General features: G+C 43.5%; 1 protein-coding gene across 3 annotated transcripts in view; it reads left to right on the top strand.

Annotated features, from left to right (window-relative positions):
• The window catches only part of Ercc6 (ERCC excision repair 6, chromatin remodeling factor), a 72,420-nt gene extending 59,687 nt beyond the window's left edge, over window positions 1–12,733 (top strand). For all 3 annotated transcript variants that reach the window (XM_026779732.1, XM_026779731.1, XM_005348643.3), the window contains 7 exons: window positions 141–260; window positions 667–761; window positions 2,228–2,373; window positions 2,454–3,146; window positions 8,565–8,769; window positions 9,338–9,410; window positions 10,424–12,733. In XM_026779732.1, the coding sequence (XP_026635533.1) occupies window positions 141–260; window positions 667–761; window positions 2,228–2,373; window positions 2,454–3,146; window positions 8,565–8,769; window positions 9,338–9,410; window positions 10,424–10,840 (1,749 nt within the window). In that variant the 3' untranslated portion in view covers window positions 10,841–12,733. The remainder of the gene's footprint in view (window positions 1–140; window positions 261–666; window positions 762–2,227; window positions 2,374–2,453; window positions 3,147–8,564; window positions 8,770–9,337; window positions 9,411–10,423) is intronic.
• The last annotated feature ends 2,182 nt before the right edge of the window (window positions 12,734–14,915 follow it).

Genomic DNA, 14,915 nt, shown 5'->3' with positions numbered 1-14,915 from the left:
GTCTGAGGTGAGGTTGAGTCACAGATTCTGCCATGTGAGGTTTGGGTGTGTTGGAAAGCAGCAGAGCCGGTGGTGTGGGGGAAGTGCCAAGCTGCAGCAACTCTCAGCTATGCCCACTCTGTTCTGGATCTTTCCTGCAGGACACATCCATCTTCGTCTTTCTTCTGACCACACGGGTGGGTGGCATAGGAGTGAACTTGACCGGGGCCAACAGAGTCATCATCTACGACCCTGACTGGAACCCCAGCACCGACACACAGGTCTGTCTTCCGTGAAGAGAAGAGCCCCGCAGAAAGACAGCTTGATATTAGTGCTTTCTTCAGTAGCTCTAGTGTTTACCTGGCCGCAAGTACAGTCTTGGTTCTGGTCACATCTTGTTCTCTCACGTGAGGGACACATAGTCAGTCATACAGACTAGGAGAGTCCTCTGCTGTTCATCCATTGCAAGCCGTGGTATGGAAAGTACTCACAAAAGCGGATCTCTTCCTTCAGTCAGGCTGTCTCGGTTCTCCTTATCACCTGGCTGTTCATCCGCATGCGTAGACTCAACTGCATGTTTCTTCTCAGACAATTGTGGCTAGGGGCTAGAAGTCAGTAGTCAGTTACTTTGTCTCTTACTGGTTTTTGCTCTGGAAGGGCCCTTGTTAATGAACCTCTCTGCCACAGGCCCGGGAGCGAGCATGGAGGATAGGTCAGAAGAAACAGGTGACTGTCTACAGGCTCCTGACAGCTGGCACCATCGAGGAAAAGATCTACCACCGGTCAGTACAGACAGCTGCGGAGCTCTCACCCAAGAAGGGCTGCTGTTATTTCAAGTGTTGCTTTAAAATTTTCTTTCATTTTAGAGGAATAATTACTATAACTTAAGGGGTATCACTGTTTTTTGTTATTTTTTCTTTGCTATAAAATATATTTTGATCCATTTCTCTTTTTTGTTTTGTTTTGTTTTTGAGAACGAATCTCACAACAATGTATTCTTGGCTTGTCTGCACCTCACTATGTAGACCAGGCTGGCCTTGACTCAGATCCACTTGCCTCTGCCTCCTGAGTGCTAGGATTAAAGACATGGGCCACCACAGCCAGCCAACCATACTCTTTTTTAAAATTCTGAACCTGGTAATTATTGTACCTTAATCTAAATCAAGGACTCCTTATATGTAAATTTGATACTGTTTTCTGAGGGGAGCTTTCCACCTACTATAGTGTGCCGACTGCTTTTAGCAAAACTACGAAGTGCCAGAAGTGAAGCCAGTACAGTCAGGTGACTTTGGAGAGGATGGCAGCATGTCCCTCCCTCTGGTTTTCCTCTTGTAACTAGGTAGCTTGAGGCAGTGGTAACATTGCCGGCTTCCCTGTGCCCCTCAGACTTCATTCTTATCCCATATCCCAACACCTGCACCAACACTGGACTGTTCCAGAAGCATTGTGTGTCTTTAAGGGCTTATTGTAGGGCCTGAAGATGCTGTGATCTTGTGGAAAGAAGCTTTAACTGAAACACCAGTGGGTAGGAGGGGTGGTGCTGCTTTGAGATAGTTCCTGTGTGGAAGGACCTTAAGCACATTGCCTGGACCAGCAGGTGGGGTTGGGGTGCAGGGAGGTGAGGGCTATACAATGCCCTGAACCCATCACAAGAGGGTGCCAGGTCGGGCCAGGCAGGCCTTGGCCCATTAATCAGGGAGACTGACTGGCTTCTTACAGCTAGTAGAGGTTGGGGCACATAAATGTGAAAGGTGGGCTTGAAGTGTGATAGGTCATTGGAGGTTAAAAAGAAAAAAATCTCATTGGCATAGATAATAAGGTATCATTTCTCACTTAAAATTTATAAAACTTATGAGACCACCTGATGTATTATATATGTCGAGTTGTAATTTTTCGTGGCTGAAAGTTTGTTGGCTTTTTAATTATTCGTAGATCTGCTGTTAAGCATCTTTCTCTCATTAAAAAAATTAACCTTTATGTTTATGTATAGGTTTCTACATGCATATATGCCCGTGCACCATGTTCATGCAGTGCCTACAGAGGCCTACATTCCCTGAGACTGGAGTTTGTTTGTTTTTTATGGGTAGTTGTGAGCTGCCCAGTGGGTGCTAGAAATTGAACCCAGATCCTCTGAAAGAATAGCCAGTGCTCTGAGCTATTTCTCCAGTCATATTTCTTGTGTTTTAAAACTAGAATTTTGAATTACAGCTAAATATTGTTTCATACCAATGCAATTTTTTCTTTTTAGACAAATCTTCAAGCAATTTTTGACAAACAGAGTGCTAAAAGACCCAAAACAAAGGCGCTTCTTCAAATCCAATGATCTTTATGAACTGTTTACTCTGAGTAGTCCTGATGCATCCCAGAGCACTGAAACGAGTGCTATTTTTGCAGGTAACACATTAAGTCATTTGATTTAACCAATTGCATGAGAATTCTGCGGTGCAACATTAGCCGTGTTCTCCCTGTTACAGGAACTGGCTCCGATGTTCAGACACCCAAATGCCATTTAAAAAAAAAGACTCCACCAGCCCCAGAAACAGGTCCCAAATGCAAGAAGGTCTCCGTTTCTGATACATCTGCAAACGGTGCCATCCTGACTCAAGAAAAATCTAAGTCAATGGGAGCAGTAGAAAGTGCAACTTGTAGAGCAAGTGGCCCTTTGAAGAGCGACTGTCACCCGAGTGTGAGCAGAACTAGCAGTGTTGTTGCAGTTGGAGAAAAGACAGGTGCAGGGTCTGAGCTGGAGCAGCTGTCAGTGATGAGTGGAGATGGGAAGTGTTCAGATTTTCCAACCGTGGACCAAACATCCGGACCATCTGGTGAGGCTAGCACCAGTGAGAAGCAGGGTCCTTCCTACAAAGGGGAATGCTGCCAGGTTCAGCCAGAACCTGTTTGCAGGAGTGAACGAATGGAAGGGCGTTTTTATAAGCACAAATCAAAAAGGAAACATGATGCAGCAAAAGAAGAGACCCCAGAGAAATGTCTGCAGTCCAAGCAAAAGAGCAAGCACGCCAAGCATTGTAGAGATGCCAAGTTTGAGGGAACTCGGGTCCCACACCTAGTGAAGAAAAGGCGATACCACCAGCAGAACTCTGAGCAGGCGAGCGAGGCTGAGGAACGAAGCAGTGATGACTATGTTTTGGAAAAGCTTTTCAAAAAATCAGGTAATGGTTTTGATGAATCTCTCACCTGGGGGCTAGGAGCAGCGAATGTGGGAGTCAGTCCTAGCACGGCAGTCTTTACTAATGTTACTGACTTGCATTTATCCTTCCTTCTGGAGACCTGAAAGAATTCAGAACTTTAGGAAACAATACTACTTAGCATATGACCACTTACAGCAGGTCAGATACCACAAATAGACATGCGCTACCTGAATGTTAATAGGCATTTTCCTTACATGGTATATTTTTATGCTTTTCCAAGTACAGGAGGTTAGAGAAACAGATCATGGGAGAGAGGCGGGGCTGTGACTGGGGGCAGGCAGGAAGGGAAGCTGATAGCCAAGATTAAAAGAGAGAAAGCAGTGGAGAATTCAACAAACAGCTGCTGAAGACAGTGGGAATCGGCATGCCCTGCTCAGCTTTGGTGTCTCCCAGGAGTCGTGGTCTTTGTTCTTTGCACATTATGTTCAGAGTGATGGTCATAGTCACCAAAGACTGAGTCAAGACGCTCTGTTTGAAAAGGGAGGTTTCTGTACACTGCAGAAAGCCTGTCAAATTCCACGAAGAGCACACGGACTCTTCTGTAGCCTTTACCACTGTTAACATTTCCAGCATTTGCTCTAACATTCACATGCATGTGTAAACACGTCTACAAACATACATGCATATTTCTGTGGATAAGAGCCGTGGACTTAGATTCCAGTAAGGATGGCATGATGTTTACCTCCCATGGTACCACAGTTAAATTATCATGTGTGAAGCTGTGGTACCAAGAGGGCACCAAAGGGTGTTGATCTCTCTGAGATGGGACACAAGTGCCTTGAGAGACATGAGAGGAGATGGAATCCTGGGCAGACTGAGCTTCCAGGTGAGCGAGAGCAGCACAGTCTGGAAGGAAGCTGTCTTGTTTGAGACTGCAGGAAGGCCCACTCAAAGGAATTAGAGGGGAGGAAGCATTTCTGTGCACACCATAGCAGGGGACAATGCCTGTTCTTACCAGCTAGCCTATTATATTACAGAAGAAAGTATAGTATTGTCTCGTAGTTAGCACTGTTTCATCCTCACCTGAATAATAAATACTGGACAACATAAAATGTATGATGTTTTGCATCAAATTTAAAAGCTATTGGGCACAGAAATGAACAGCAAAATGTGATTCACAATGAGGAAGTGAATTGGAACTGACACACTGGTGTTGAAATTAGTCCAGACGTTAAATAATTATAACTTCAATATATTCAAAAAGCGGCATGAAAGATGCACACATATATGGAAAGTGAAGTTATATGAAAATGCAGTGTCTGATGTGAAGACTACCCGGTAGGAGATGGAGGCATATTAGACATAGAAGAAGAGTAGTGTGCTTTATGAGTGAGCAGAAGCTATGCAGAAAGGAATACAGTAAATTCCAGAAGCAGAAAGGCCGTGAGATGTCAACAGCCTATTATAATGGTAATTGAGGTTCTGACCAAGAAGAGAAAGGAGGAGAATATATCAATCTGAGAAGAAATACTGGAAAAGAATATTCCAAATTAGATGAACGCTGTATATCCACACACTGAAGGAACTTAATAAAACCCAAGTCCTGAAATGGAAGAAAAACATACCAAGGCATAATAATAAAGCAGCCGGAGCAGTTGGCACGGAGAAGCAGTGAGGGTGAAATTCCATAAGTAGGGAAGGGGTTAGAAGAAGCAAAGATGAATGAGTCACCTCGGAGGATGAAGGACAGACCACATGATCTCTGCAGTGGGGTAGGAGAGTTGGGTCCCATGTGCCCATGGGCCATGTAGATGACTTTGCAGGTTGTGATGTTACTGCCGTGACTGGTATTAGCTCCATGCTGTATCCATGTCAGAACATTATATAGTTCAGTAAATCCATGAAGCAAATGAAGGAGCTGACTCTGCTGTCTTGTTTTCATCAACATTGTAGAGCCTTCCCATGTGCTAGACTCCCTTCTTCCAGAGTGAGAGAATTCTTGGCCCTCATTGTCACCGTGATACCATATTTGTACAATCATACCATGCACGGAATTAGAATATATAGCCCATACCACCACCACCACAAAAAAAAACATGTTAGCAAAAAATATATACCTTTTTATCGCTAAAGTTTTTTAGTCAAAACACTACTCAAACGTTTGTTTTCCTCCCTTTCACAGCACAGCTAGATTGGTTTACTTGTTTCTGCTTCACTATTTCCCTTAGCTTCCTGACGTTTGCACATTTTACTTTTTGAGGCTGTAACACTGCATGTTTACAAAAGTTGAGACTTACCAGCTACTCCCTCCCTAGTTTATCTCATGAACTCTTGGCATTTCCTTCTTGTTTCTCTTTGTCAGTGTTTTTCTTGCTTTGACACAAAAGGCTGACACTGTGTGTTCTCCTGATAGTCCTTCCTGTTAGTTCATGGAGAACCTCTCCCATTCTGTGGCTGTTCCATAGATATACCATAATTTCCTCACATTGAGCACAGACTGCCTGCTAAGCTTTTGTCAGTCATAGGGCTGCGATGAACAGTCTGTGTCCATGTGTTGTTCTGCTGGTAGACACACAGCTTCTTGAAAATTCTTAGAAGTGAGGTTGCTGATTCAGAAGATAAGCTGCCCACTTCCTGCAGAAAGGGGATTTATATTAGCATTTGTTCTTAGCAGTCTGTCTCCACAGCCATGTCAGGACTGTGTGTTACATCTTTATTTTTTTGCCAGTATAAATATGTGAAGGCAGGAGCTGTGGCACATGCTGTTAATCCCAGCACTTGAGAGACTAGCAGACTCTTGAGTTCCAGGCCAGAGAGAGCTGCAGAGAGACTCCATCTCAGGTTGTTTGGTAGTAAGTAGATGATAGATAGATACATAGATAGAAGTTTTCCATGTCTGAGGGTCAGATAGACAAACAGAAGTCCACATCTGATGGGCAGCGCCGGTAGTACAGCTTTCATCTGGCAGCCACAGCAGCCTGAGTAGTTTCTTTAAACTTTTAGGAACCGTGACACAGATTAAGCTAAGATTGGTGGCTTCATTATGCAGAAGAGTTGGAGTTCTAGCCAGTATAAAGGAGAGTTGGGGCTTGAGAAAGCCATTTTAATCTAGGTGTGAGCAGGAGGATTAAGAGGAAGGGCGTTGCTCAAAGCAAGGAACTGGAGAGCACAAATGCGGACTTTGGCCACAGCCCTGTCTCCTCTGAAAAGATAGTGATGTGTAGGATTCAGATAGGGCTTGAGTTCTCTGTCCACAGGGTTGTTAGGGAACCCAGTGAGACCACCAGGCGGTTGCTGAGGGCAGCTGTCAGATTACATACAGTTGCTGACTAGGAAGGTTGGCATGTCTGCCTGTAAACAGAGGCAACGATTTTGTTTGAGATGCTCAGGGAGAGAAATGAGGCCCCAGCTAAGAGGTCTTACACATCAGGCCGGGAGCCAGGGTCCCTGTTGTTTGACACAAAGTAAACAGGCATGAAGGAACGTTCCTTGTGTCTGCAGCCTTTAAGGCACGTGTGGACTGTCTAGGCCTCTCCCTTCTCTTCTCTGTTCCTGTAAGTTCTCTTTCCTTCTGTCCTGATGTAAGTAACATCTCATTTTACTTTAGTTTTCATTTATTTTATTAGTGAAATTGGATAAAAGTTCCTATGTAATTGTTTTATGTTCATTGTTACTGTATTTGGAGTTTCCCCACCATTATCTTCTTTAGCTACTTTTTAATTGGAAGGTTATAGGTTTCTTTTATATCTCATTCCTTCCTGAATGGTGGTACTGTTTTGATTTTATCATTGATTATCTAGAGTCCTCTAGGTTTGTATCCATTAAAAACTTCAAAAAGAGAGGGACTGGGGTTGTGTATTGATCAGTGGCAGAATATTTGGCTAACGTGCATGAAGCCTTGGGTCCCATCAGTAGTCTACAAAGACAGAGAAGGGAGTGAGGGAGGAGGAAAGAAAGAAAATGAAGTGGTTGGGGGTAGGGTGGGGAAAGAACTTAAAAAGGAAAATTGTACTTTTTTTCACTTTCTGTCACATCTTTGATTTTATGTTACTATTAGTTTACTGGCCAACAAGGCTAGGAGAATGTTCCTTGAGTGTCAGAGGTGCTAGATGCTATCACTGCCATAAAAATAACCATAGCATCTGCTCATTAAGTAAGATCTGGAGTTAGGGGAAGGCACGTGTTTTCTCGGAAGCTCCGGATTTGGGGAATAGCTTTACAGGCATGGGTCATGAAGTTTGTCAAAGGAATCTTCACTGTAGAAATATCTGTGGATGGCACTGAAAAGAACATTGTAAAACTTATTAGATATTGGAGTGCTTAACAGTAACCAACCGTGAATTCCCATGACTCTTACCTGAGAGCTGTAATTTTACTTTATTTTATTTTTTGCTATTGGTTTTTGTGTTTTTGTGTTATACTTAGTATTTTCTCACTGATGTTCATAATAATTTTGGTCTATAGCTTTATTGTAAGTAACTTTGGTTTTTTTCTATATTCAGTTCTTGTCTGTTTTCCTGGAAAATTACTTAGTTTGTGTGGTTTTCAGATTGGCAGCATACATAATGTGCCTATAATGAGTCTTAACATTTGCCTTTTTACAAAGATAGCTTCTCTTTGGACTTTATTCCATACATTTCTCTTTCTCTTAACCTTAAGTGGGTTGTCCATTTTGCTGCTTTTTTCTCATAATCCAGGATTATTGTTTATTAACAGATAAATAGATGCATAGTTGGCCTATTCTCCACTTCATTATTTTATGATTTTCTTCTAGTGTTTTTGTTTTTATTTTATTTTGGTGAGAGGATTGGGCATAATTATTTTCTTGTATTTCTGTCTAGTTAGAAATTTATTTCATTTTTATTCTCACGTAGTTTTAACTTAATTTTATTATTGGTTATTTGTTTATTTTTGAGAGAGTATCACTGTGTAGCTCATGCCGGCCTTGGGTTTCTGATCTTTCTACTGTAGCCTCTCAGGGGCTGGGATTGTAGGCTTGCATCACCTTGCATTGCTGTTTCATTTTCACTGATGCAAATACTCAGGACAATGAACTTTCCACTGATTATTCTATTAAGTGTATTTTGATGATTCTGATATGTAGCATTCTCATTGAATGTTAATTTTTTTGAAATTCTATATTTCCCTCCACTGAAGAGTTTAATATTTTAATTTTCTTACAGTATAGGAAGAAAGAGATTAAATGTTAAAATTATGATTAAAAGCATTTGTTTCAGGTATTTTAAAACAAGGATAATTCATAACTGTCCCTTGTAGGCTAGTGATGAGCGTGGACAGAAAGCATTTGCGAAGCTCCCAAGTCCTAATTGCTGCCCAGAAAGTCGCAGCCAAAAGTGTTGTGATGTTTTCTCTCTGGTGACACTAGTACTACAGTGTGTAGGCTGAGTCCTCACTGTCGTTCTCTCTGACTCTGGTTAGTGGGAGTGCACAGCGTTGTGAAGCATGACGCCATCATGGATGGGGCCAACCCGGATTATGTGCTGGTGGAGGCCGAAGCCAGCCGAGTGGCTCAGGACGCCTTGAAAGCTCTGAAGTTTTCTCGGCAGCAATGCCTGGGCGCAGCATCTGGTGTTCCCACCTGGACTGGCCACAGGGGTGTTTCTGGTGCACCAGCAGGAATGAAGTAAGAGACCACCTGACACGCTCACAAGGACCAGTGGTTGAGGCTAGCTGCACAGTCAAGGCAGACAGGCTTTTCTCTGTCGGACAAGAAGTTCCCTCGGGGAGGATCGTATGGGTCAGACTTGAGTGACGTGGGAAGGTGCTGTTGTCTTCCTTCCCTTTCATTTCCTGCTTTCTTGAGACAGTTTTTCGGGGGAAGAAGCGATCAGTCTTGCTTGAGAGATGATGTTTACATTAGTGAAAAATAAAAATAATGACTGTTAGTAAGATAATTAGCCAGTTTATAGCCATCAGTAATTGTTATGCTCATTATAATATTAGCATATTATTATGTAGTTATTAGCCAGGATGCTTTCTCATGTCCAGTGTTGAGTGAGGATGCTGAGTGGATCTCAGTCTGAGAGGAAGTGCTCATGCCCCAAGAGTTGAGTGTAGAAGTCAAGTGGGTAGAGCAGGGGTATGGGGATTGGAAGGCAGCAGCTTTCCCGGGAAAGGTTTAGTTGGGGAAAGTCCACTGCCTCCTCTCTTGCAGCACCTCACCTTCTGTCTGCCTGACTCTTCTTGTTTAGGAACAGGTTCGGTAAGAAGAGGAACTCCAACCTCCCTGTGCAGCGTCCTTCATCACAAACAGAAAAGTGTCAGGTAACAGGGTAGCCTGTTTGAGATTTGCTTAGATGGCCAGGAGAGTGTCATTTAGATGTTGAGGAAAATGGTTGTAACTGCCATAGTGACAGCTGATACGGTAGGCTCTGGGTTGTAATGTACTCACATTGGAATCAAAGGACCAGCTAACGTCCTAGAGCACAAATTTTGCAGACCCTCTGTTCAGTGCTTAGAGTTAATATGCACCTATCTGGAGGGGGCGTGTCAGCCCTCAAGGTTCCACGCCTAAACCAATGGCCAGAGAACCTTCTTGAATGTTGGGCAGAGCATCTACCCTTCACCACACTGCAACGATGGCAGAACTGGGCAAACACCAGTCTTTCTGATGAAGGCTGTGAAAACTCCGAGGCTAAGACTCTATTTTTAGACGCATGTGAACTCCTTCAGGAACAGAAACCCTCTCCAGTCTCCTGCGGTCCATGCACTTTCCGGGGCAGATCTGTGGTGTTTTAAGGAAACGTGAGAGGGCGGGAGAGAGAAAGAAGGCTGAAAAATGAAGAGAGTGACAGCTGCCCCTTGTCCCGCAGTGTGGGTTGGGTGTATGTGGGAGGAAGAAGCTGCCCTAGGCCTCTAGAAGATCTGCCATGGCAGTGGGCCTGCAAGGCAGGGCCTCCCTCAGCTCCTCAGGCCCCATGCTCTGCTACCCAGGAGAGACTTCATTCCTCTTCCTTCCTGCTCATGTCTGCAGGGTTCATGTGCGCATGCTCATGTCTGCAGGGTTCATGTGCGCATGCTCATGTCTGCAGGGTTCATGTGCGCATGCTCATGTCTGCAGGGTTCATGTGCGCATGCTCATGTCTGCAGGATTCATGTGCGCATGCTCATGTCTGCAGGATTCATGTGCACATCCTTTACCTTGGGGTTCCAGCCTTTCTCCCACCTCACAGCACATGGCGTTGGGGTTATGCTGTGGGTCCTCATAGCCTTTGGGGAAATAGGTTGGGGAATATGCTGGAAGTTCAGTTTATTCATGTGTAGTCTTGTTTCTCTAGAACACTGTGAAAAAGGAGGGGAAAGCTTCCGCCCCTGAGCACTTCAGTGGCAGAGAAGATGGAACTTCTTTGTCTGGAGCCCCCAGTTCCTCCTCACTCCTGGCCAGAATGCGAGCAAGAAACCACCTCATTCTGCCAGAGCGCTTGGAGAGCAACAGCGGGCACCTCGCCGAGGCTGCTGCCTTGCTTCCCTCCAGCACGGAACATGATGACCTTCTGGTGGAGATGAGGAACTTCATTGCTTTCCAGGCCCAGGTGGATGGCCAGGCCAGCACTCAGGAGATCTTACAGGAGTTCGAATCCAAGCTGTCTGCGGAACAGTCCTGTGTCTTCCGAGAACTACTGAGAAATCTGTGCAATTTCCACAGAACTCCTGGTGGTGAAGGGATTTGGAAACTGAAGCCAGAATACTGCTGAACAGCAATACTTCCTAGACCTTTTCAAATGGAGATCTCGGCTCACCAATCCTGTGATTAGTGATGGTGTGTGTGTGTGTTTGTGTGTTTGTGTGTGTGTGTGTGTGTGTAAGCGTAAGGACATGGCTGCAGAAAGTGTTTACTGTGTTATCTACCTCAAGGCTAAAACTTGAAGAAGAAAATACTTGGAGAGCTTTTTGTTTTGTTTTGTTTTGTTTTGGTGGCACAATGAATTATGTTATAAAACCAGGGACCTAACAGTTGCTTATTGGAGCACATGTGTTTCTTAATCCAAAAGATGTTGTCAGAGAGCACACTCTACTTGAGGATAGAAACCTCAGTTCTTACTGGTGCTGGGAACATGCCTTCTGTTTATCCCACCCTTGCCCATAAGTCACTTCGTCAGTATCTGGTCACCTCAGTACCTTGATAGAGAACTGTAAATGTTTCTGTCCCATGGCCACATACAGAAAGATATTTGTTATCTGTCAAATCATTAACTACCTATAAATAATTCTCTACAACACTGTTAACTTAGCAGTTCAGTTTTTGTTTGTTTTAAATGGTGCTAGAGACAGACTCTGGTGCCTTGTGCATGCTAAGTCTGTGCTTTACCGCCAGGTTCCACCCAGTTCCATATACACACATACACACAACATATACATACACACACCAATATGTCAAAGAAGGAAGAGTCTATTAGTTTCTATTCTGCTTTATTATCTAAAGATAATATTTAACTAGGTCAATAAGTTCTAAATGTTCGTAGGCCTGTTTGTTTCTGGGGGGCTCTTTGTTTATTTTTTCTTCTAGCCATTAGCTTGCAGGGAAATGATGATGCCCTTGTCCTTGGGCCCAAGTACTGACCTGATTCATCAGTGGGAGCATTAGTGCATTGTGCCCGTAATGTCTGAGATCTAAGTCATAGCAGGCTAGAGAAGGTATAGACATCCCTTTAATTAAAAATAGCCGGTGAGAGTCTCTTGCTGTGCAGTAAGGCAAGGAGGCCATGTTCCAGCTCTGCCACTGCCCTGCCCAACCTAGGTGGGTTGAGTCGCAGGGCCGTGCTCTGTAAACATGGCCATCCAGCCAACCCGGGAGAAACTTAGAGACCAGCTCTGAGTTAGAATAGTGTTTTAAATAATATACAGCACCTTTATACATTGAACTGCAATCTGAATTTTTGATCGTTAAATACTTTGTGCAGTGTAAATAGATTAAATGTATTAGACATTTTATATAATTAAAAATAAAGAATTTTTAAAGATAACAGCTTGTTACTGTATTGGTGCTGTAAAGTCTTTAAACAGTCTTGGCCTTCCCACCTCACACTAGTCTAGCTGCTGCTCCAGAGACTGTGCAGTTGCCTGGGCTTTTCTGTGACTGCTGGCGTGGGCTGATCCTTCCAGTGTCATCTCTGAGTTTTACCTGGACACATGACTGCCCAGCGAATAATTGCTTCTCAGCCTCCCTGGCAGGTAACTGTGGCCATTTGACAGTTGTAGGCAGTGAGATGGAAAACTTCAGTTTAACTTAGAGTCATGGTGTGCATGCCCCCGAAAGCTCCCTGTTTTGTGTCCTGGATGTTTGAGAGCCTCAGAGGATTCCTATGTTCCTAGAGAGGGTGTGTGCTGAGGTTTTAGTAGTTGTTTACCAGTCGAGGATGTCTGTCTTTGACCTGTTACTTAAGAGTGAAATAAATGAACTTATTTAACTGTTTTAGAAATGGTTTTAACACGTTGTCTGTTTAATGTATGTCACATATTAATGGAATAAGGTGTTCCTATTATATCTGACTCTGACATTACATAGGCTGTTTCATTCCTATGATACAACTGCTTTCACTGAATTCTAAACCCATCACAGGTTCGGTTTCCCCACACTTTAGTGTCCATTTGGGTAGATTGTTTTAAAGTCAATCTTGTGATTGAAATGGCCTTACTTTAACCTGAATTTGTAGTAGCATTTCACTCTATTTTTTTTTTAAAAGATTTATTTATTATGTATACAGTGTTCAGCCTCCATGTATGCCTGCAGGCCAGAAGAGGGCGCCAGATCTCATTACAGATGGTTGTGAGCCACCCTGTGGTTGCTGGGGATTGAACCTCGGACCTTCGGAAGGGTAGTCAGTGTTCTTAACCTCTGAGCCATCTCTCCAACCCCATTTCACTCTATTTTAGTGAATAAAACTTGCCTGAGGATCAGAAAAGTAAAAGAAGCACACTGGCCAGCCTTACAGACCAGGCAGCCACGACACACAACTTTAATCCCAGTGGCCACACTAGCCTGCCATAGAAACCAGGCGGTAGTGGTGCACACCCTTAATTCCAGAACTAGAGAGGATTATAAAATGGGAGAAGACAGCTCTCAGGCTCAGGCTCATTCTGAGATTGCTGGAGGTAGGATTGCCATTTTTGGACTGATACCAAGGTAAGAGTCAGTGACTGGCTGCTTTGCTTTTCTGACCCCAATTTCTGTCTCTGGGTTTTCATTAATCATGCATCATTAATTTCCCTGACTTCTTTAACATCAGATAACCCCATGTTTCTCGGTTATGTGCAGATCTTTGCTGTATCTTCTTCTTCATACCATATTCACCTAGTTCTCTAGATTGAAATGAAGGGCAATTATGAAATAGGCAAAAATGAAAAGTCGTTATGGAATAGCTGCCCCCCCACCCCCGTGTGTGTGTGTGTGTGTGTTCTCTAGATTGAAATGAAGGGCAATTATGAAATAGGCAAAAATGAAAAGTCGTTATGGAATAGCTGCCCCCCCACCCCCTTGTCAGAGGTTTCTGTCCTGTCCAGTTCCCGCAGTCATTAAGTCCCAAAGAAATCACACAGGTCTACATTAGTTATAAACGGACTAGCCTAGTAGCTCAGACTTTAACTCTTATAACTTATATTAGCCCATCATTCTTGTCCATGTTAGCCATGTGACTCAGTACCTTATTCAGCGAGGCAGTCACATCTTGCTTCTGTGGCTGGGTCAGGACTACAGATTAGGACTTCCTTCTTCCCAGAATTCTCTGTTCTTCTCGCCCTGCCTCTACTTCCTGCCTGGTTGTCCCACCTCTACTTTCTGCCTGGCTACTGGCCAACCAGTGTTTATTTAAGATACAATTGACAGAATACAGACCGTTGTCCCCATACCAATTTGAGATACCAGCTTTTGACTCATCACACTGTGCTGCGTCCATAGCAGATGTAGAGATGTCTGGTTTTTTTCTTCACACTCTACACACTGCTATTTGGTTTTGCCACCAGTGGGAAAGTTCCTTTCTATCTCTTCTTCTGGCTCTTATTTTTGCGCATTTTCTGTTTCAAGCAAATGATAGAATTAGTTTATTAAGTTCCTCTAAAGTTGTGTTGCTCTTTTGACCAGGATTGCATTAGTTTATCCATTAATTGGAGGATAATAGACTTCTTCATAATGAATATAATTTTCCCATTAGTATTATGATAGGCCTCATTTTATTTAAGTCATTTATATACTCGGGTAACATTTCTCATAAGGGTCTCGCACATTTTACTTTAGCTTTTTTTCTGGATGTTTTACAGAATTTCAGTTTAGGTTAAGGATCATTTACTTTCACATAAAAATCTGGATAACTGGAACATTCCTTATCAACTTTGTGTTGCTTATCACTTGGAAGTGTCTACATTTAGTTTTTTTCAGTTTTGTTTTCTTTTTAAGAAGCTGCTACTTAGCTGTGCACTGATAGCACACACCTTTAATCTCGGCACTCAGGAGCCAGAGGCAGGTGTGTGTCTCTGAGTTCGAGGCCAGCCTGGTCTACAGAGTGAGTTCCAGGACAGCCAGGGCTGTACACAGAAACCCATCTTAGAAAACAAGGTCATAAATACAACCTTCTGAATGCCCTTGTTAGTTGCCTATGTGGTTTGAATGTGAAGTGCCCCACATGGTCTCGGGTTTGAACAACTGGTCCCCAGCTGGTGACTCTTTGGGAAGGTTGTGTAAAAACTGGAGGTAAAGTCTTGCTGAAGGAAGTGGATCTCTGTGTATGGGCCTTGAGGTTCCTAGTCCAGCCCCACTTTCTTTTTTTTTTTTTGGTT

This window comes from Microtus ochrogaster, chromosome 6, assembly GCF_000317375.1.
Source record: "Microtus ochrogaster isolate Prairie Vole_2 chromosome 6, MicOch1.0, whole genome shotgun sequence".
Lineage (NCBI taxonomy): Eukaryota > Metazoa > Chordata > Mammalia > Rodentia > Cricetidae > Microtus > Microtus ochrogaster.
This window is presented reverse-complemented; position numbering and strand designations above follow the sequence as displayed.